Genomic DNA, 23,884 nt, shown 5'->3' on the forward strand with positions numbered 1-23,884 from the left:
CCACCTGCCACACCTGCCCCTCCACTCTTCCCTGGTTTTTCTCTTCTATCAGTCCCTCTTCATTTTTTCCCCCAAAGCTGAATATGGGTTGGAAAGCTGGGTGGGGGTAGGGATCACTCTACCTGCCCCTTCTCCAAAGAACAAGGCCAGGGGGCTGAGGAACAGGAATAGATGACCCCATCACCCTCTGGGGCTGCCCCAGCAGCTCTAGGCCAGTCCCAGGAGGACCCAGAATCACAAGCCCTTCTCCCCTCTCCCTTCAGGCCCCTTTCCCTACTCCCCTCCCTGCCAGAGCCCAATGCTAATCTGATTTATGATGTCTGCATAGAAGAAATGACACTGGAGAGGCCGTTTAAATCATCCTGTCACTGCTGCTCTCCCTGCCGAGGCAGCCTCCTTATCTCTACTCCCTTTTTATTAAAGCTAAAAGCCTCTTCCCAGCTAGGGAACAGCTGCTGAACAGAGCCAGACCCGGACCCACAGATGGTCTGCTGATGGGTTTCCACGGGACAAAGAGATGCTTAACCCAGGAAGCTGACGCCCTAGGGCACACACTGCCCTTGGCATCCCTCAGCCTCAGCTAGACCCCATGGTCACTAACAAACATATCCCAGCTAGAGGAGAGGAGCTGGGGCCCGTGGGATGGGGAACATAGGATTAGGGTCTTAAGATAAAGACTCAAGTCCTTTCCTTGGTTTACAAAGTCCTGTACAACCAGGCCCAGCCTCCCTCCCTGGTCTCATCTTGTACCACACTGACATTCCAGCCATTATTTGTTCTCTTCCTCTTCTCTAATAGTCTCTGTGCCTTCCTACCTCAGGGCCTTTGCACATGATATTCCAGGAACATTGCTTCATCTCCCCTTCACCTGGTTCACTCCTCTCTTCCTTTCCACCCCAACTGAGCATCACCTCCCTGGGGAAGCCTTCACTGACCTCCTAGACTAAGTGATGTTCTCCTGCCATACACCCTCACACTTTTCTATCACTAGCACACTTTTTGTACTATTATTTGATTAACAACCATCTAGCCCACTATCATAAGCTCCTATATGATGGCAGGAACTGGCTCTATTTTGTTAAACAGCTTCATTGAGGCCTAAGTTACATATCATAGACTGGTTTTATTATTCATCTCCTTGCCTGTAACAGGACAAACATGTGAGTATAGGACTCTGCCTTCAACCTGAGTGAGACCCTTGTCTCTCCACGTTTTTCTGGGATGCTGAGGTGCCGGCCTCTGATGCTTATCCTAACCCCATTAGTCTCCTCTGAATCCCAATCAATGATAATTGGCCTCCAATTAAATCATCAAGAATAAGTCTACTTTAGTAACAGTAGTTGTCATCCTTATTAAAAGCCCTAAAAGTAAGTACAATCATGATCCCCATTTTGCAGATTAGGAACTGAGACTCGTCAAGGTTTAATGTACCCAGAGCTACCTGGCTGGAAAGAGGTGGAGACAGAATTCAAACCAGGTGTGACCCACAGCCTTCCAGTAACCACTATTCTATACTGGCTCACGCCGACTTCTGCACTTCTCAATTGAACTTTGTGACCTTAAAGAAGTTAGTCATACTCTCAACTTCAGCAAAATGGAAATAATAATAGTGCCACTCTCACGGGCTACTGTCAGGTAAATGAGAGTATCATGGTGCTTGGGACCTAGTAACCTCTCCTAGGTGCTCCTGATTCCTCATAACACTCTTGGGAGGGCGGCAGACTAGGTTTCATTGTACCTTTTTAAGAAATGATGAAATCAGGGTTAAAGAGGCTATCTAAAGTCCTGACACTTAAGACTGTCGCCCTGTGCCCTGCTACCACACGCTCCTGACATTTTTCTTGGGGGAAAGGAATGCCCAGTACTCAGTGTCTGTGGGCATCAAGAACAGAACTTTACCCTGTGTCAAGTTCCCAGACTCAGGCTGAGATGTTGGGTGCCCCAGGGCCACCATTTTCTGTTTCCTGGGAGAGGGGGCCCGGCCAGAGCTGGTCCTGAATGAGCCAGCAGGTCCCCACCTCGGGACCACTGAGAACCCCTCCTGTTAGGCTCTTTGGAGCTCTACGGAGACGAGCTCTGAAAGGCCATATTTGCCAAACCCATTGCATTTATTAAGTAATAATTCATTTTTATTTGTCAAGGACGCCTATAAGGTCCGATCAGGGCTCCTGATCAGCCCAAGATAAGCAGGGCAGCCAGACAGAGCTGACAGAATTCCAGCCAAAAGCAGAGCAATGACATTTCATTTAGTCTGGGCAGACCTGTCATGGGGAGATGTATGACCTCCCTTAAGCTTTCTGAAATATTGCTAGTCGCTGCGGGCCCCCTGTTACTACATTGAAAGGTGGCCCCTAGGGCTCCGGGGACTCAGGCTGGGGGAGCCTTGGCCCATGAGGAGTGAGCGGCTGCTATAGGAGGAGGAGAAGAGGCTGCCAACTGCGGCCCATATACACGCAGGCAAAGCCACCAGAGCAGCCCTCCCCTTCCAGCGGCCCCTACCTGGGTGTCTTTCCTTCTACAGGCTGTTCCTGATGTTCATTTTAACCAGATCTCACCGGGATAGGCAAGTGTGGAAAGCAGAAACAGGAGGGAGGACCAGCCTATGTCACTGGCTTCACTCTGGGGCCCTGTTGGCACTGCCACTGTGGGCATGGGTGACCTGGGGGACAAGTCACCTCCCTTCTCAATCTGGGTCTAAGTTCCCTGAGCTGTTCGGTGAGCTTAGCCCCATCTACTCTATTTCCTCACAGAGCTACCTCGAGATTCAAGGTCAAAATGTGATTGCTTGTGGGAAGGCACTTTATCCGCTACACTCTACGACACAAACGTGCTTGTTTGTTTTCTGTCATGCGGTAGCTTACTTTAAACCTGGAAAAAAATATACCCACTATCACCATCAAAGAGTAATTTTCGAAAAGTTAAAAACTTGACTTTCACACAAATATAGAATGAACACATGTCAAACATTGTGTAACTCATCAGTAAAGGAGCAAGTAAGACAGTAGAGCTGGTTCAAAGAGAATTTTGAGGGACTGGGTATTTATGGGTATTTAAACAGGAATAAGAGACTAAGATTCCGGGATTAGATACAAAACTGGTTATTGGCCTGGGCAATAAGGAAATCATAACCTTCTGGGTTATCTTTTCTAGTAGGGAGAAATTATTTGCATCTCTACTGGATAAGATCCACAGGTTGACATATGACTTCAGTCTGAGCCCTTAATTAATTGTCAGTAGCAAAGTCAAACAAAAGTACATTCCCTTAGATATGAAAAAATCCTCAGTTAGGCTGCTTGAACAATGCCCAAGAATGACTTTGAAAGGACAAACCGCACACTCCTTTTTCTGAATTTTCGGTAATTTTTCTTAACATCTATCAGAGTTGCAGTAAATAGTCCTGAGAACCAATTTGCCCAGAGAAAGGCAGCCAGCCCCCTCCTACTCACAGAGGCACTGAGAGTCCCAGGAGAAACCTAAGGCCATCACTGGGCACAAAACCCTCTCTCCAGCCCTTGCATATACTTAGCTATGTCTCCTCCTCAAGAACAGACAATTGTAAATAAGGCTGCAATGAATATGGGATTTCAGGTATCCTTTTAATATTGATTTCGTTTCCTTCGGACGTATACCCAGAAGTGGAAATGCTGGATCATATGGTAGGTCTATTTTCAGTGTTTTAAGGAACCTCCGTACTGTTCTCCATAGTGGCTGTATCAATTTACATTCCCACCAACAGCGCACAGGGGTTCCCTTTTCTCCACACCCTCACCAACACCGTTATCTCTTGTCCTCTTGATGACAGCCATTCTAACAGGTGTGAGGTGATCTCTCACTGTGGTTTTTATTTGAATTTCCCTGACAATTAGTGATGTCGAGCACCTTTTCATGTGCCCCTTGGCCATCTGTATACCTTCTTGGGAGAAATGTCGGTTCAGTTCCTCTAAGGCTGCCCCTTGCCCTGTTAACGGCAGCATCTGCATAAGGAAAGCAATCCCACCTTTTCAGAATGGTAACAGCTAACGCTCTGTGCCATGCACCATTCCAGGTACGTTACGTGGACTCACAGCCACCTCTGCAGTAGACAGGTGAGGGAAGCGAGATACAAAAGGAGGAGGAAGCTTGGTCACCTGGCCAGCAGTTAGTGAAACCGGGATCCAAACCCAGGTGGCCTGGCTCTCAATCACCAGCCCCTCCTGCCTCTCCACTCACTGGGAAGCTCCTTCCTGGTGGCAGGAGCTGCACCAAAACCCTCTGCAGGTCCCCACGGCAACCAAGAAAGCATTCCGTTTGGAGAAGAGAGTCGCAGTGGGAAATCCAGAGCTGTTTGTCTAACCAAAAATACACTGTTAACTAAAGCCATACCACAGCTCTTTTCAGAAAAAAAAAAAAAAAAAATCAGTGACAAGTCTTTAATTGTTCCATGTAAAAAGAATGTGCCGCTCACGTAAGTGATTTCCATAATTACGCAATGCCTTTATGTTCTAACAGTAGGCAGGGGAAAACCCAGGAATCTATAAAAAGTCTGAGTAAAGAATTAATTTAGTAAATAATATTTAAATCAAAGAGTTATTTTTGGATTTTTCTCAAAACTTGAATTGGCTGAAAGTACTTTAATTATCCTATAATTGCATGGATGAATTTATTCCCACCCCCAAGGGAAAGTCTATTAATGTTCTTGGGGGGTGTCAAGGAAGCAAGGTCCAGATCTCTGAAAGAAACAGGAGGATGGTGTTGCAGGGTATTAATAACCACACAAGTAGCCCGATATTAAGTATAAGGAGGTTAATAATTCAAGCTCTCTTTGCCCCTCCCCTGGAGTCCACCCAGGCTTCTAGAGGCAGAACCACAGCCCCAAGGACCAGACCGGACCACTGCCTAGAGCGTTTTACTCTCCAGCCCACCCCACCCCCAGGAACCACCCCTGGGATGTATAAGCCTCAGGTCCCTCGCTGCTGCCCATTCACGGAGCGGGTCAATCTTGGACCAGCAAACGCTGAGATGAAGTCCCTGAGTGTGAAGGCAGTGGGAACTTCTTCAGCCACACGTGGTGTTGGGTGCGGTAATGAGGAAGAAAGAGGAGCCGGGTTAATTACAGGAACCTGGGGGAGTTTCTCTAATCTCGGAGCCTCTAGGAGCTTGGTGAAAGCTTCTCTAGATTCGGCTTGAACCGGGACAGCACCTGAGAGCCAGGGCATGGGGTATCCACAGGCCTATAAGGGCTCCTCAGGGCTCCTGGCCAGTGAGGCTCAAAGGGTCACAGCTACCAGAGTGGCGGGGAGTGGATCCCAGGGGCCACGACTACTGGAAGACACACGTGTTGATCTCTGACATCCCTGCCTCGGGCAGCAACTCGCTCCAAAGAAATACGTCCACATATCCGTCCACCTTTCCTGGGTGAGGATAAAGAAAATGAGCAAAGGGTTTCTTCCCTACATTTCCCCCTTCTTCTGGCTAATATTTTACTGCCAGCACCACAGAGGGAGCCGGGGGTTAGAATTCCAGCAAAACAGCCTGTGATGAGCATGGACTGTGGGCACTGCACCAGCTGCTTCATGTTTCAATCATCAAACAATACAATACTTTTTTTTTTTTTTTTTTTGGCCACACCACACAGCATGCGGGATCTTAGTTTCCCAACCAGGGATCAAACCCGTGCCTCCTGCGGTGGAAGCGTGGAATCTTAACCACTGGACCGCCAGGGAAGTCCCTGATCCTCTCTTGTATCCACTTTACAGCAGGAACCTGGGCCTTCCCAAGGGTGATGAGCTCCACCGAGGCGGCACAGCTCGCAAGCAGCAGAGCCAGCAACAGAAGCCAGGAAGGCCAACTCCAAAGCGACGCCGTTCCCCACTCCTGACACACCTGCTGTTGGGGAAATAAGTCTCCAGGAACCCATCTGTGCACCTGGACCCCTCCAACATCCCCAAGCTTCTCAAGATTTGGTGTGAGAAGGTACGGAGGGTGGACGATGGGAGGAGGTGTTTTCATTCTAGTGATTTCAGTAACCCGGGGGTCTTTGTGCCCCTCTGGCTTCTCTTCCCTAGTCTTCTGAGCGCCTTCCAGCACCGAACCAGAGTGACCCGCCAGGTGGTGGGTGATGCTGGCCACAAAGCAAATGTCCTACACAATCCGAGCCGGTGTCGGGAGACAAGAGGAAACACTTGGGCAGCGTGGCTTTTAGAGATAGGAAAGGGGGTGCCCATTTGCTCAGTCAGTGACCACTGATCACCCCGGAGTCTACATACTCGTGGACAACAGAGGTAGGTGGACAGGAGAGGAGCAAGAAGATTCTTGGAGATTCTGTGGAGGAAGACATGCCTCTGTGACTAATAACCTCATGAATTATAAAGGACTTTTTTTTTGTTTTAACAGAACTTCACAGCCTGCAAAGCCACACAACGACCCTGTGAAGGAAGTATGGTTATCACTCCAACTGTACAGATGAGGAAACTCAGACTCGGAGTTTAAGTAACTTACCCAAGGGTACCTGGCCAATAAATGGCAGAGCTACACACAACCCCAGGTGGCCCGACTTTGAACCCTCTGCCCCTCCCATCATACACGCAGCCTCGGTGACGCCTGGCCAGCCCACTTGTCCCACGCTCTGTCCACACCTCTCCTACGGCACTGACATGAGGGGCCTGCACCTAGCAGGTGCTCAAGAAACGTCTGCTGAAAGACGCGTTTGAGATGCTTTCACTGCTTCTCCAGTGACACGGAATAGAAAAACGACTCAAAGGAAGAAACATGGCAAGGGCGGCTGGCTACACATAGCAGATGGAACCCAGGCACTGACTGCATTCCCTCACCAGCCCCGCTAAAATGACTCTAAAAGCAACAAATAAGGCCGAGACCCCACTGCAACAGAGAGTAAAATGGCCAAAAACAGCACACAAAGAGATTAGCCAGGCTGTGTTTGCCAGAGGGGAGCAGGCAGCTACTGAAAAATGGTTCAGCAGGCTAGACGACAGGGCACCCTAAGCCGACAGTGGGGGAACTTGATATTTGCTGTCTAGGAGCCTAGAGAGGCCAGCAACTCGGGCCCTGGCACCTCCAATACATGGGTTGGGAGTCCAGAGCAAGAGCTAAACCTCCAGATCCCCTTCAGATCCTTATGGAAGACAAGATTTACTCTCTGGAGTGGTAAAAAGACAGGCTCTACAAGCCACACCACAGACCAGAGGGCCATCATAGGGACAGAGGACTCGGTCAAAGTCCACATAATGACCACTGCGGAGCACCCGGCCTTCTCTCCCCAGCAGGCTCCCGGGCCCCCGGGATGGACAGACTGGCGTCTCTTGCAAGCCCGCCATCCCTGCACCCAACCCGTCCTTCACAGGCTGCAGATGCTGCCCACCAGGCCTCCAGTCCCTGTCTCACCCAACCCCAGCTCCGGACTTTGTCACCTTTCTCCCAGCTAATTTCACACAAATTCAATTGGGCCTCAGCCCATGTGGGGTCTTAAACACACCCTCACTGAAATCCAATTAACCTTCGATAAAGGTCCTGCAATCAATAGTCGTCCTGTGGCTTAAGGAGGCTCCATTCAGCCCAGGAAAGCGTGCTCCTGCACGACCTTTATTCTTAATGAAATCAATGACAGTCACTGTCACCAGCTCTTAAAGTGACTGGCAAATATGATCACCGGGTCAGGCCCTCAATAATATGCTGCTTCTGGGCTCAGAGCACAGGCAAACGAGGGCCCCTGCAGGCTGCTGGCTCCCCAGGCTCCGTGCTCCCTGGCCAGACAACACACCCGGGCAGGGCCTGGACGTGCAAAACAGTGGAGGTGAGGCTTGTGGGCTCACCTGGGGCAGCCAGGGACCCCCTGGTCTTGTGGCAGGTGGTTCCTGAACTCCAGTGAGTGCCTGAATCACCCGGAGGGTTTGTTAAAATGCAGATTCTTGCAACCCTTCCCACCCCAGATTCTGATAAGTAAGTTTGGGGTGGGGCCCAGGAATCTGCATTCAAGTCTTATCTCCAAGCAAGCCAAGAGTCGCTGTTCTGTAAAGTATCCAAGCAGGACAGACCCTTAGAGTCCAGCTAACCCAACGCCTTCGGTAAGAAAATTGAGGCCCAGAGGAGGGGAGTGATGTGTCCAAGGTCACACAGCGGACCACTGGCAGAGATGGAGCTTGAACCCAGGTCTCTTGTCTCCTAAACTGGTGTTTCCCTACCTGTGTCTGTGGAGAACTGGCCACTTGGACTGGTCTTCAGGTCCTCACATACTAGCCCAACTGGGCTGGGACGCTGCGGGGTGAGGAGGCCTCTTCAAAGTGGAGTGGGGATGACTAACAAGTGTTTGGAGGGGTCTAGAGCCCTCCCCACCCTCGGGAACAATTCCTTCTAGAGCCACTTCCTGCTGAGCCCCATCTTCCAGCTGAGTCAACAACTTGTAGCAGCCAAGATGCCACTAACTATCCTTTCCCCCAGGATTTGGGGTGCGATCTTTGCCCCTTGTCACTCCTATCTGTCCCCTGTATTTCCCTCCCCAAGCAACACTCACAGCCAGGCTGTCCTCAGGAGGGAGAGTCATTCCAGGGACAGGTCCACTTAGTCCCACAGTCCTAGACAGGTTTTAGAACCTCAGAATTTTTTTAGAAACTTTCAGTCATGTGGAGTCTTTCATGCTACACACACACACACACACACACACACACATATGCACACACACACCACTAGTCTTCCATGAGGCCTGTGGCTTTGAGGTTGGTTGGTAAGAGCCATAACAGGTTAATTTCTGCACAGTAGGGCCTGTCCCTAGTCTCCCAACCTCACCGATGGTCAGCAACGGCACAGTAGAGCACGTGGCCCAGCGCCCACTGCCCAGCCTGAGGTTCCTGTGGAAGTATTTAATGACATCATTTCAGAATACTACCAAGGAGGCTCCCAGGTCATGCAAACCCTAGAAGCCAGGGGCAGGAGATTAAGGAAATAAGGAATTAAGACAGTATGGTTATTATTGCAAGGACAGACCAACAGACCAATGGAAGAGAATAGAGCTTCCAGAAAAGACCCACAGCCAATTGAGGACAAAGATGCCAGGCCTAAATTACTATATGGTATGATGCCATTGACATGAAATTCAGTAAGGGAGAAGGTGATCTATGGTGACAGAAGTCAGAATAGCGGAAGCTCTGGTGGGGGTGAGGGTATCAACTGGGGGGGGGGCAGGAGGGGGCCTGCCAGGGGGCTAGAAATGGTTTGTCCCTTTATCTGGCTGGTGAGTACATGGTATATCCATATGAAAACTCACTGAGGTGTACCATGAAGATCTGGGACCTCAAGTAAGTTACCTTCCCTCTCTGAGTCTCTGATTCTTCATCTGCAAAACAGAGAAAAGACCTCCCTCCTAAGTTTGTAATGCAGATCGGGCCTGGCACCTAGAGTCAGGCAGTCAGTAAACGTTAATGGTCAAAGGAGGTGACGGAGGAAAGGGCAGGGCCCAGTGATGATAATAATAATGAAAACAGCAACAACCATCAACTAGCTACCAGTTCAGAGTTCTAGCCACTCGCCAGGAGCTGTGCTAGGAGGGCTCATCTAGTCCTCACAACATCTCTAGAAAATGGAACAACGTTTGTAATATGAACTTGATGTAAGCTAGAGAGAGAAGGGCTGCATTTAGATGGTGCTCTGGGAGCTGGGCAAAACTTCTGTCAGTATTCCAACTCCTTCTTCGAGGAGTTACTGGCATGGCTGTCAACCAGGTGGCCCCAGGATCCACTGCAGCCCCAGGCAAATCCCTGGGAGGGAGACAGAGAAGGTGGAGGAGCAAGGACTTTGAAGTCATGCAGACCTGGGTTTGACTCCTGACTCTGCCCCTGCTAGCTGTGTGATGTTGGGCAAATTGTTTAACCTCTCTGAGCTTCACCTTTCTCATCTATAAATGGGGTTAACGATATATCCTTGGAGGACATCTGTAAGGAGTAGAGATTATATTTGTCACATGCTTGGTACATATAAGTTGCTTATAATAATTATTGCTATTGTTTTTCCCAAACTACTCTGATATCAGCCTGCCCGACTCTGTATGTCCACGGAAACAAAAACCAACACTCTACCCCAGCCCTGCCTCATAGAGGCCAATCCAGGGCATGAGACTGGCTTAATTTGTTTGCTAATTCATAGGATGTCCACCAAGGGTCTGCTCTGCACAGAACGCTGGCCTTATCTGCAAAGCTGGTTCAAGAGGGTTGGAAGCAGGAGCAGATGAGCCCAGGCCCTCAGAGGGCATCACCCAGCCCCAGCTCCCACCAGCCACCTCCAACCTCCTCCCAGGTACCTCACTCAGCCAAGAGCAAGCAACTACACCAGAGCACATCTTTGTCTGCACTTGTCTTTGAAAATCAAAGCTGCCTGATTAAACGCCATTACAGTCCTGGGTTCACTGGATCCAAAGAGATTAATGAATTTAGGGGTGCTGCTGGCATGAAAAGCCCATCACAGATGGCAGTAACTAAATGCCAGTAACCTGAGGCCCCTGGAGTCTTTCCTGATCAGCAGGCAGAGAGACCCTGCTCCCCTTTAAGACTGTTCAGGATAAACAAGAGGTGACTTCCCCTCCCCTCCCTTCCCTTCCCCTCCTCACTGGCGCCAAAGACTTTGTACTCAAGAGTCCTGGTGGACAAAGGACAAAGGATCCCTGGCTAGATGCAGGGACATACCCCCACCCCAACCAACAGAGGAAGAGATGGGCAAGCAGGTCTTACCACTCCCTCCTCTGCAGGAAGCTCTGCCCAGACACCCCCTAGCCAACAGTGAGGGAAGCAGAGTCAGAAGCCCCAAGTTGTGCTACTGCCAGGTGACCTCGGGAAAGACATTTGCTATCTCTCTGAGCGTCCCCTGAATTGGAACAGTAGTTTTCTCATCCTCCCCCTGCCCCCAGCCCCCGAGCAGCAGATCTCTTCCAAAAGAGCCCAATAGGCAACTCAGGCGATGGCAGAGCTGCCCTGGGTGAAGCAGGGTAGGGAGTAGAGAGGCCCACCCAGCCTCCCCACCCATCCAGAGGCCCCTGAAGGGTTCTGGGAGCACTGTTCCCTAAGTCAGGGGACAATAGCTGTCCCCAGCATCCAAGGCCAGCTGTGGCTAAACATGCTCCTGGCAGCAGCTCCATACCCTCTGCTGCAGGCCCTCCTTTTACGAACTAAGAGGAGTACTGGAGTCAGAGAGACTTGGGTTTCAATCCTAGCTCTACTAGCTGTGTGACCTTGGGCAAGTTACCTTCCTTCTCTGAATCTCTGATTCCTCATCTGCAAAATGGAGACAATAAGACCTCCTTCCTGAGTTTATTATGGAGGAAAGGGCCTGGCACAGGGAGTCAGGCATTCAGCAAACATTAACCGTAAAAGGAGATAAAGGAGGAGGAAGGAAAGGCCAGAGCCCAAAGAAAAGAGTGAGAACAACAGTCCTGCTGCCATTTTGGAGTGCTCAGCATACACCAGGCACCGTTCTAAGCACTGTTGTGCACTAACTCTTGAGGTCCTCCCAACCTTCTTAGAAGTAAGGCTATCATCGCCCACATTGCAGAGGCCACACAGGCACCCAAGGCCTGGGCTCACAATCTGCACACTCTCCTGCCGTTCCCACTGGCTCGTCTGCTGAGCCAAAGTATAGCTTTTTCCTCTGGGCCACCACTGGGACCCCAGGCTCATCTTAGTGTGCTGCCCGAGAGGGAGTAGCCAAGAGCATTCACTTCTACTGGGTCTGGTCCCTTTCCTTCCTTCCTTTCTCCCACCAGCCAGAATGGTCACGTCACTGCACTCCTCACCCTTCAGTGACTCCCCAGTACCTCGGGGTCATGCCCAAGGCCTTCACCATCTGCCTGCAGCCCTGCAAAACCTCACCACTCCTTTACCCTTCCTTGCAGTACCACCTCTGCGTCCCCAACTTCTCCACCCCAACACACACACACACACACACACACACACACACACACACACACCCTGGCAAATTCCCGCTCATCCTGCTGGGGAAGCCGGCCTGGGGCAGAGGTGAGCACTTCTTCCTTGTGGCTCCCTGGGGACTGGCTCACCCCTCGTTGCGTTGCCTGAGAGATGGCTATAAGGATAGAGTTGTGTGTCTGACTCCAATGCTAGGCTGGGAACTCCTTGACAAAGGGAATTGTGTCTAGTTCCTCTCTGAACCCTCACACCTAGCACAGAGTAGGGACTAAAAAATGATGAACGCTGGTGGAAAAAGGACAACCCCATCCCTACCTGTGGGACCCCATGGTGACCAAGAAGAAGAAAATGGGGTACAGGTCCCAGCCCACCGGTCAGCTTTCTCTGAGGCCAATCAGGTGGCAGGCGGGAGACAGAAGCCCCTCTTTTTTTCACTCTAGGCCACTAGCTGGCTACTGCTGAGCCCCTTTGGCCTGATACCTGGAGATCTGGGGAGGGCAGGAAGAGGGAGGAGGTGCGTCCAGGGCCCGCAGGGCAGAGGATTAAGTCCCATGGATTTGCACCACTGTTCTTCAGTTTCTCTGCACTGCGGGGCTCAGATGGCACAAGAAGACAGATGGTAATCCCCTGTTCAGGCAGGAGCTGCTGGGGGGGGCAGGTGGGGCTCAGCACGTGCCCCACCCCGCTGCCTGCTGCCAACCCCAGCTCTAGGAGATGGGCAGAGAGCCGCCATAGAGGACCTGGAAGGCTGCTTTGTGCTCAGAGATGTTATAATCCTTCAGACAACAGGCCCCACTTCAAGGCCGTGAGACCTCACCCAGACACACCTGCCCTTACTAGGCAGCCCCGCCCAAGCCCGCGTCCCTCGCCAGCAGCCAAGCACCCTTGACCTTACCTCATTGACATCAATCTTGTTCCTCTCCATGTAGTCTCTGTCGTTGACCTGCCCGCCGTCCACAAACTCCATCAGAAGGACCCGCTTGGTGGACAGCTCCCAGTAGATCTGGGGGACCTGGAACAGGAAAGGGCAGGTCAGAAGGAGGCAAGAGGCTGGAAGCTGCGGGCAAGGGCTGCAGACGGGCACATGAGCCAGACATCAGCACACGTTCCTCCCAGGAACAGAAGGGAAGCCCCACCCCCAGCAGGGATTGGTGGGGGAAGCGGGAGGCAGGCCAAGAGAGAAGGGTAGGCTGTTCCGCCTCCATCAGCGAGGCGCCAGGCCTCCTTTAGTGACCCCTTCTGCTTGGGGACCAGAGAAGGGCTTCCCACCCTCCTCAGTGTCTTCCAGACACAATGAAGAGCCCACACTAAAACTGGGACTTAGGGGAAAATGCATGGAACCTCTCATATCTGAGCCAGAGTTGGTGTTAGAAGCTATTTCTCTGTCACACCAGGCTTATTTCAGGCTCCTCATGTGAATATAAACCCTCTGCCTCAGTTTCTTCACCTGTGCAATGGGTGTTATTATATGTATGAATGATTGAATGAATGAATTTTTGCTGAGTGATAAATTTTTCAAGAAGTCATGAGTTTTCTCATGCCTGTTTCCTACAAGCCTCCTGTGGCAGGCAGTGCTGAAGCCTAACCCAATACCTATTCCCAATCCTCCTCTTCCCCCGAGACAGGGGAAACTAAATACTTTCCCTGCCTGCCTTGCAATAATTATGGCCATGTGACATAGTTCTGGCTTATGAGACATAAGTGGAGGTCTGTTAGGGGGTGTAGGAAGGTTTTTATTTTCTTAATAAAAGGGATGTTTGTAAATATTGCAACTCTTCTTACCCTTCTCTTCCTACCTTGAGAGTGAATGTGATACCTGGAGCTGCAGCAGCTATCTTATAACCATGAGGAAAAGTCTAAGAAAATCACAGAGATGCCAGCTCTGATACTGTCAACCACTGAGACAATATCAACAGGCAACTGCTACAAGCCTTCTTGCTATGTGAGGAAGATACATCCTTTTTGTTTAAGACACTCTGAATGGAGCTGTCAGTTACCTGCAGACAAATGCATTCCTAACTGATATGCTCTCCAACCCCCTCTGACTCTAAGGACACCCAACAGCCAAAAAGAGAACAGATTTCCCCAGGAGTAGCCAAGAGATTGGGCTGCACCAAGGACTGCTGGGCTGCCATGTGAGTGAGTGACACCTATGAGTCCCACCATGGCCAGGAGGGAGGAATGACCAGGATTTCAGCATGCCATGATTCCTCAACAACTTAATGGGTTTATTCCACTTACAAATGAAGAAGCAAGGGCACCTAATTCAAGTGTTTTGGGGAATAAGGACTTCCCTCATCCCAACCCCCAAAGCTCACCTAGCAGTAAGATAGCAGCCCTCAAGCCAAGAAACCTTTCTTGTTCCTGGTTCTGCTAACAACTGTTGTGTCTGAGTCCAGACCCTTAACTCCTCCATGCCTCAGTTTCCCTCATTAGAAAGGAGATTGTTCCTGCTCCATCTCAATAAGGAGCTCTGGGGACAAAAGGTGCCATACATACAAGTGAACACCCTGGGCTCCCTGGAACAAAAGTTCCTACTGAAATCAAGGTGTCATTTTGGTTTGCTCCTTTCCTGCAGTTTTTGCCATTTGAAAATCTAGGCCATTAGAGAAATCTGTGACCCTATGTTACTTTGAACTTAAAATTCAGTCTCGCTTGGCATTTTTAAAAAAATCTCTTTAAAAATATGAGTGCAAGTTTGCTGCTGTTGGCGGTGGCTTCCAAATGAAAGGGACACATTTGGGGGTTAAGTCCTTCCCCTGCTTTGTTTGGGACCCAAGCTTGGCCGTGGGTGCCTGGGGCTCTGGAAACTGGAGGTCAGACCCCGCCTCCATGCCCGCCTGGGGCAACAGGGAAAACAGCCAAGAAAGAGCCACAGACCAGAGACAAAACCCAAAAGCTGGAGACTCCCTGGGCTTGTTAGTCAGGGTCACTGGTGTACTGGGTTCCCCCTCTTCCACCTTTCCCCCCAGTCTCCCCCCAGATGCAACCAACCCAGTCTCCCAGTGGAATGTGCGCCTGCTTCAGCTGCTTAGCTCTGAAACAGCAGAGACAGCAAAAAAATGGGAGGCAGAAGGGTCTGTCCTGGGAGCTCAGGGAGGGCTGCAGTTGCCCCTGGATGAATGTAACATGGAAATGACTGCAAAATGCAAATGCGCTTCCTGCTCAATTAGAAGAAACTTGGCTTGACAGGGGACACAAGGTCAAGTGACTCGCCCCTAAATCATCATGTGAGCAGGAGGTTCTGGGGCTGTAAGGTGAAATTTACTTCACCCCAACAGCAATGTTTCACCACCATTCCTTCCTCAGTTTCTTCCATCAAGGAATGGAAAATGAAAGAGAAAATTTTTAAAAAGGCGATAAGAACCACGCTGTCCCCTGCCCAAACAAAAATAAACCCCGAGAGGCTCCTGGCCAGGGTGACTGCTGACCCCACGGAGGCCATCAGGACCTCTGGGTCTGGCGTCTAAACTCCTCACCACAGAGCTGAGGCCCCACTCCTGTAGGCTCTGCCTGCCCCCACACCAGAGCCAATCCTGACCCTCGGAAGGAGGGCACAGATTATGGAAAGTTCCAGCCCCAAACCCTGGCCTCAGCCTCATTAACTGGCCTGTGCTTCCTCTTTGTTCCTGTGCTTGGTCAGCACACCCGGCTTGTCCGGGCCAGCCCCCGTCATCCAGGGCCACAGTCGTCCCATTAGCCGAGCCCAGTGGAGCAGAGCACAGACCTGAAGTCAGACTGTCAGGCTGGAGCCCCTGCTCTGCCACCTCCAAGCTGTGTGACTTGGGTGAGTTTTATAACCTCTCTGAGTGCCAGTTCCCTCACTGTAAAAGGGTGACGACAGTTACAAGGAAAGCGACGCTCCTTACTTCCTACTAGCACGTGTGAGGTCCTGGAGCTCAACACGGCAGCTGCCATATGACAGCCACGTAGAATTTCACTGGTTCTGAAACACAACCAGGGCTGAGAGCTAATGCAACAGACAGTTCAGCATAACTCAGATCTGCCCATAAATTATTATAGAGGGAGAAGAGCTCAGAGGTTTAACATGCAGGCTTGGGGCCAGGCTGCCTCTGTCCCTTACCAGGAAACCGTGTAACCTTGGGCAAGTGGCTTCATCTCTCTGGGCCTCAGCTTCCCCGCTGCTGACATGGAGCTAATAATGGCATTTCCCTTGTGGGGCTGTATAAGGATTAAAGAGTAAATATACATAAAGCACTTTAAAAGTGTCTAACACAGCATAGGCATGTAAAAAATATTAACTGACACTAATTATTACACATCAGCGCTTCTTAAGCTTTGAGAGTCTTAGGAAGTTATGGTGTTTCACCAAATGCATGCTCATCTCCTCAGCGTTCGCCCACAGTTTCTGGAGTGTCCCAGGCCCCTTACCTAGCACTAAAAAGCCCTGGTGTGGCCCCTGCTCAAGAGACAACCCCCCCACCAGGCCCCCCACCTCCACATATACAGACACACCCTCATCCCTTCCAGTCCCAAACCCTGTGGTTGTAAGGCTTCTCCCTCTATCTTGTCCCAGTTGTCCCCAAGGTCAGTCACAAACCTCACTGCTTGTCCTGTCCCCTCCCCACAGCATACACACACGCTGATGCCAGATCTACAAATGCCCTGGTCTGACCGTTAGGCCGGCTGCCCCCTCGCCTTCTCCCCGTCTCCCCGACACCACATTTGCATTCAGTGCCTGTCTGAGGCTCAGAGATTTATAGCGCAGGGCTGAGGTTATTAAACCCCACTGGAAGAGGCCTCACACACCGAGAGGTAAACTCTTTGCTGAGGCTTAATTATGCACAGATGTTGTGATGGGGTGCCAGTGTGCAAAAGCAATCTATCTCCTGTTTTAAGAGCTGAACTGGGTTCGCAACGCAAAATTTGCTTCCCACTTGTTATGTGTTTAGAGAAAATTAATTACTCAGGAGCCTTAATTCTAACATTGTCTTAGGAATGGTGTGAGGGTTTTAGAAGCAGCAGGTCAAATCATTACACTAATTATTTACCCATTTGGCATCCTCGTTTCAAAAATTTGTGTTATTATTATTATTATTATTACATGTCTTGGTCTGACAGATGCTAGTTGGCCCCAGCCAGGGGATGATTTTGCTGTTTCCATGGGAACAGTGGAGGAGACGGTTCTGCTTGGAGCGGAGGACCACCCCTGCCGGCTAAGAGGCAACAGAATGTCCTTAGACGAGCCTCAGAGTTGAAGTCAGAAAATCCTGTTTGTACCCTAACTCCTCTCCTCTAAGACTACCATCTGTAAAATGGGATGATGGTTGTTGGAAGGATTCAGTGTCCTAGTATCAGCATAGTGTTCAGTGCCACAGAAGAAACATTCAGTAAACATTGCCCATCCCTTTGTACAATCAACACGTCTTGGAAGCCCCCTCTGAGCTCCTTATCTGGGTGGAATTAAGTACTTCCTCTTGGGCATCCACAGAAACAAAGATCAGTCTCTGGCATAGTGCTAACCAACCTGTACGATAACAACATGTTGTGTGTTTGTCCCCCACTAGATGGGAAGTCTTCCCAGGCAGGAGCCAACCATCTCTTACTCATCTAGGTACCCTCCAGATCCTAGCACAGTAACAGGCTCAGAAAATGCTCAATAAATGTGGAATAATGGAATGAAAGAAAAGGAATATGTAAGTGGAAGCATAATTCAGATCCCACAGCATTATTCTAATTAGTTAATATTATTACTTGCATTAGAAAGCCAAGTTTTCATTGAATTGGTAGTTTGAAGCTCAAGGCTGGGGCAATGTTACCAGATCATCTGGATTTGCCCAAGCAAGAGGGTCTGTACAAATAATGGCATTTGCCTTGTAGGGCTGTTTAAGGAAAAGCCAGTCAAGCACACTGGGGGCATCTTGACAGACCTGACCCACAACTCACTCAAAAAGCTGAACTTTGCCAGTGGCTACACCTTCCACCAAATCAGCGTATCAAGACGCCACACTGATCATCACAGTTGTAGGTCTTCCTCCCGTGAACCAAGCTTTAGGACTCTCAGGCAGCTAGGGTAGATGCACCCTCAGTCTCCCCATCTCTATTAATCAATCCGGATAGCAGAAGTACAGTATAAACATGGTCTCTGTTTCTCAGGGTGCTCAAGGTCTTGCAACTGTAGGTCATTCAATAAAAAAATATTTGTTCAAAAAGTCAACAATCCCCTTTGCTAATTTGTATCAATAACTTTGCCTTCAAGGGCTTTAATGTGCATCACCAGGGACAAATCAGTCACCCTCAGAGAGAAGACTCAGGAAGGAGATGTCCCCGCTCATGTCTTGCAAGGCAGGATGCTCAGGGTTGGGACCAGTTTTCCCCTGCCCTCTTCCGCCCGACCACCAGGGCCCCATGGCCCTGACCTCCTACCTTTAAGAAGTCAAAGTGTTTGAGCATTTGGGCCACTTTCTCGGCGTTCCTCCCCTCGTTGAGGAAATCCAGCTCCAAAGGCAGGTTCTTCTTGGCTTCATCCACCAACCACATGAACTCAAACTCTGGAAATAGCTGCTTCACAGCCAGGACGAGCACCTAAAACCCATCAAGCACCCCATCAGTCTGTCCATGGCCCCCACCAAGGGAGGTACATTCTCTGTCCTCCTGCTTGGGTCTGGGCGCTGACAAGTCCCCAGGCCGCCCCTGGAGTAAGGGTGGGTGGGGAAACGGTTCCCCTGGGGCCCATCTCTGTAGTCCAAATCCAAGATTATGAAAGTCCAACAGCCGCGAGCAGAAACCTCCACCACCATTTACTGAGCGCACCCCACTTGCCCAGCACTGGGTAAGCACTATTACCTGCCTTATTCCTCCATTTATTCTTCACAGTGTCTCTGGGAGGTACACACCCTTATCATCTGCATTTTACAGATTAAGAAAGTTGAGGCTCTGAGAGGTTATGTGATTTTCCTGAATTTGCCCAGCAAGGAAGCAGAGCCAGAATTCCCCTTGGGTCTACCCAGCCCCAAAACCCTTGTGCTTAAGCACGTTGCTGAATTGCTGCCTTTGCTTCTCCCAGATTTGTGCTTCGTGGTCCTGTTTATAAAGGGCTGGGAGGGGGCAGCAGCTACATTTTATTTATTTCTTAGGCTGAGTGGTTGGTACCTGAGCATTTATATTATTTTCTATGCTTTTTGTATTGAATACGTCTAAAATATTTCATGATAAAAAATCAAATTGGAATAACAAACCAAGGTTGGATAAGACAAGAGGAGTAAGAGATAAGGGATTTGACCAATTGGGTAAAAAGCTTGGATTTTTGGAAATCTGGGCCCACTGTGCACTCTTGAGTCAGGACATGATGAAAGAGTGAGTTTCAGAAGACTTACCTGGCATTTCAGTTGTCAGTTTAATTATGTGAAACAAACATCACTGGCAGAGAACAAGAGCCCACAGACATCTGCAGAGCACACCACGGCGCCTCCATGGGCAGGGACTCAGTTCTGAGGCTACCCCACCACTGGAGCTCTGGATTTGAGATGGTCTCACAAGTTCACAGACTATAGCACTGTAGTGGGTAAGCAAGGGTGATGCCAGGGACATGGGGGATGTTCCAGCATTGGGGGGGCGGGGGGTGGGGAGAGGGAGGGACACAGAAGGCACCTCTCCTGTTCTTCTATAAGCCCTCCTGTTGGTGGTCAAAGTTGGTCCTGGGGAGAACCACTGACAGATCCTCCCAGTAATTCTTGGTATAGATTATGGTTCAAGTTCTCTGAGAATCCCCATCTCTAGCCCTGGCTAAAGCAGAAAGATAAGGAACAAGAACTAAAGAACCATGGACTTATTGGTACCAAGAGACCTTCCCCATCTGTTATGGACTTAATGCTTATGTAACCCCCAAATTCATATGTTAAGCCCTAACCTCAGGGTGATGGTGTTTGGAGGTGGGGCCTTTGGGAAGTAATTGGGTCTAGATGAGCTCATGAAAGTAGGGCCCCTGTGACAAGATTAGTGTCCTTATAAGAAGAGAAAGAGAGATCAGAGCTCTCCGCTTCTTCGCCAGGTGAGGACACAGGGAGAAGGCAGCCATCTGTCTACAAGCCAGGAAGAGGCTCCTACCAGGAACCAAATCAGCTGGCACCTTGATCTTAGACTTCCCAGCCTCTAGAACTGTGAGAAATAAGTGTCTGTCATTTAAGCCTCCCAGTCTATGGTATTTTGTTATGGCAGCCTGAGCTGACCAAGACACCACCCAGTCTATCCAGAAGGCCTTACTGAGCCCCAGCTATGAGCCTTGTCTCATGCTTCTGTTTGCCCTGGTCTATGATATGATGTCCAACAATGTACTAGGCACATGCAGCACAAAGAAATAAATCTAAAGTAGGGCCATTAACTACAAGGCATTTTACAGCTTTGCTTTTAAATCCTATGTCCAAGGCAATGTACCAGACGCCATTCTAAAAGAATCATCACACAGGGTTATTATACTCAATTTCTCTCAAACACTTTTTAATTACATTCGGCTGCAGTCTAATTTCCTTTAAGTCTTGTCTAGTCTTTCAGGGGCTAGACCTGTGACCTTATGATAATCGATTTAGTTTATGTTTTGTTTCTGTTTCCGTCACACGAAACAAGAAGGAAGAGGTGGCAACAGTGAGGCCCAGGCCGCATGTGTCAGAGCCGGGCGTCCCGTCGCGTCACTGTGCCCTCAGATGGCCCTCAGCTGTCACCAAAGGGGAGGCAGAGCTGGTGCACAGGAAACAGAAGCACCTGCCTGGCCCAGGCCAAGGGCACACCTGTCATCCGAGGCCCCTGAATTCCAATCTCTGGGCTCTGAGTTCAAGCAAGAACCCTCTTGGGTGTTTTGCTCCAGCCTAGATTCCAGAGCTTCTCACCCAGGAGGGACAAGGAAGGAGCCACAATGAGTCTCACTCATTTGTTCAATCAAAATGTACTGATTACCTTCTTGGTAATGACTTTGGACCAGACGCAGGTATACACAGAGACCCACATGTAGCCCAGTGGAGTCTATACCAGGAGATGAGGCTTCTGGCCACACAATAACTCCTCATCATTTGTATGGTCACTGTTATTTGTGAAATTTTTAATTATCATTTACATCCAAACAGCACTGAAAGGCACTTTAAAGACTCTTCTGTTACTAATCAATTATGTGATTAGTCATTACTAGTACTATTGATTATTATTAATACTTAATGTCATGAATCATAAAAGCAGCCAAAGACTTTATTGATTGATATTAATTGCTAATAACTAATCAGTAAACTAATTCATAACCCAAAAAACTTTGCACTACTCATAAAACTGGTCTCAAAAGCATTCTGTGGTGGTTGGCCTGTCACTTCCTTGGTTACTTTAAAATGAGAGGGTCTGTTTGAATGGAAGTCAGGGGTTCTTAGCTTTATAGGACACCATCCCCTTTATAGGAAGTCACCAATTTGAAATTTTGATGCCAGCTATGAAGCCCAGAAAATGTAAATACTCCCATAATTTTGTACATAATTCAGGGGGGTTATCAACCCCTTGAACTTCACAGTGGGTGGAGAGAGGGGTCAGGTTAAAAGTTGTCTGGTCCAAGTCTAAAACGGTTTGGGCTGCTGTCACTTTAGACTTTTCTTGGCTTGGGAAAATAAAATAAAACTCCTCAGTTTCACCTTCTGTTTTTATTCAATTCCCTTCTTAAGAGCCTGCCCTAAGTAGATTCAAGTTTTTCTTTTTTGACAACAGATGCAACCAACGAAAATAAAACAGGTGTTTTTATCAATTTGACTTTTTGATTTTTCTCCCAAATTTATCTTCTCCATAAAATTCTTCCAGCAGCCAATTTTCCACCAGTGCCTAGCACGTACTCAATAACCAGCAGATGTTTACTGAATATTCACATGAATGAATGAGTGAATGAATAAATGAACATTCCAAAAGGTTTGCCCTCTCCCCAGAAATAATTATATGTTCACATGTGCATTACCCAAATGCATTAAGTTTTTATGCCTCTAAGATTTTGGTGGAGAAAGGACTACCTCTGAATTTTGGGGAACCACAGTTTTAAGATGCCTGAGAATATTCTACTTGATTTGGAGTCTTGTTAATCAATCAAGGTATATTCAACAAGTAATACTTCCTTCAAGGTAGAATAATGAAATCATTCTCCTATAGGGCTATTGGCTCACAGTAGGAAAAATAAATTATGAGCCACACAGAAATGTAATGGAAAAATTGAGAGTCACATAAAAGTTTGAAAACTAGTGACTGCTATTTATAATAGCAAAAAAAAAAAAAGGTAATTATCATTATCCAGGCATAGGCACTGCGCTATGAGGCACTTTATACACATGCTCTCATTTCTTCCTCTTCTTGCCCATTTCACAGAGAAGGGAATCAGATCCAAGAGGTTAAAGCATTTCTCAAGGTCACATAGCTTTTAATTTCAAATGCAGGACTTGGACCCACGTGTTGGTTTGTTGTTTTTTTTTTCACTTCTTTCTTTATGCAGCCCTGTCTCAGGCAATACAATACAGGACAATACAATAGGAAGCTTGAGATAAGGCATAAAAAGAGCTTTGTAAACTGTAAAATGCAACTGAAATTCGAGTTACTGCTATCAAGTTATTATATATTATAAAAGAAATAATGTTCTATGGAAAAACAGGACACTAAATAGAATGCCTACACAGATCTGAACTGGTAAAAATGGATGTTCGACAAGGATCGAAGATCAGTTCAGAGTGATGTAAATAGCTTACCATTCATGGGGTTTATTAAAGTGCATACTTTTTAGAAAGCAGAATTACAGGGTGAAGAGAAGTTTCCATGGGATGGTCTACATCTCTGGGGCTTTAAAAAATGTATTTAAAAAAAATAAAATCAGCTGTTGGATTCTGTGCCGACACAAACATTACCTAGCCACCCACCGTTCAATCAACACATTCAGAAAAGAAACAAGATGACAGACAGCATGCATTGAAAATGTTATTCAAAAAAAATCAAAAACATAACTGTCACAGGTCTTTACTTTTAGAGTCCCTTGGTATGGGCTGGATGACATCAAATGGTGGATGGGATTCTGGTGCTCAGATCAGAGAGTTCTACCCTAATGCTGCAGAGCACCTTGGGGACAGGTGGTACATGAAGGGCAGGGCGCCTGGCCATGAGTTAGATTCTTTAGGGGGTGATAGAGCACGGGGGTGTTCATCATCAATTTCAGAAGCTTAAGAGATAACAGGGAGTGATACGGGATAGTGCTATTGGGACCTGGGAATGATGGTCTTACTACCGCCTCATGGGTCAACTGAGTCCTACCCTGTTCTCAAACGGTGAGCGTGGCAGTGAGACCTGGCCTGCTAAGCTCCCTGCTATCGTGGGCAGGCAAGAACTGCTGCAAAGCCAGCCCGCCAGCAGACAGACTCTGCCTTGTCAGTTCTCCCCTTGCTGCTGAATCACTGTTCCAATCTCTGGGCCCAATTAGTCTGGCTCTGGACAGCCACTCAAATCAATAAGAGTCACTGGTCGTGCATCTAGAAGTAGAGTTGCCCCAAATATTAAAGGGACAATATCAGGTGATAATGACAAAGCTGAAAACACCCTTGGCCGTGCCTTTCTCTTTTGTGCAAAGTCACCGACACCATCAGGTTCATCACCATTTACTGAGAGTCAGTCTCTGTTTCTCTAGCACTGGTCAACAGCTATCACCGAGACCATCCCCTTCCCCAAGAGAAGGAGACACAAAGCACCAGGGTGGCACATGCTATTGGGTGCCAACTTCCTGGCTAACAGAACCTCAATTTTCTGCATCTTTCTTGTCCTTCAAGGAAGGCAGGCCTTAGCCTGAGAAGGCAAATCATGATTGGTCTAAGCCAATCAAAGTGGTCCCAATCCTCTTGCCAAGACTGATTCAGGCTTGGGGATGTGGGCCTGCTTCTGGCCAATGAAAACTGAAAGGAATTCTATTAAGGGGCTACTTTTTAATATGAGGGAAGAAACAGGCCCTCTCTAGCATCTGGACGTCATCTACT

The 23,884-nt window shown here is 48.7% G+C and overlaps 1 protein-coding gene across 10 annotated transcripts in view; it reads right to left on the minus strand.

Moving 5' to 3' along the window:
• Positions 1-23,884, minus strand: part of ADCK1 (aarF domain containing kinase 1) — a 110,903-nt gene that overhangs the window by 8,240 nt on the left and 78,779 nt on the right. For 9 of the 10 annotated variants that reach the window (XM_082384717.1, XM_082384719.1, XM_082384720.1 and 6 more), the window contains 2 exons: positions 18,291-18,449; positions 12,799-12,915 (listed from right to left, as the gene is read on the minus strand). In XM_082384717.1, coding sequence (XP_082240843.1) covers positions 12,799-12,915; positions 18,291-18,449 — 276 coding nt within the window. The remainder of the gene's footprint in view (positions 1-12,798; positions 12,916-18,290; positions 18,450-23,884) is intronic. The other variant, XM_082384718.1, reaches the window with a different exon arrangement.

This window comes from Balaenoptera borealis (genome assembly GCF_965194805.1).
Source record: "Balaenoptera borealis genome assembly, chromosome: 3".
Lineage (NCBI taxonomy): Eukaryota > Metazoa > Chordata > Mammalia > Artiodactyla > Balaenopteridae > Balaenoptera > Balaenoptera borealis.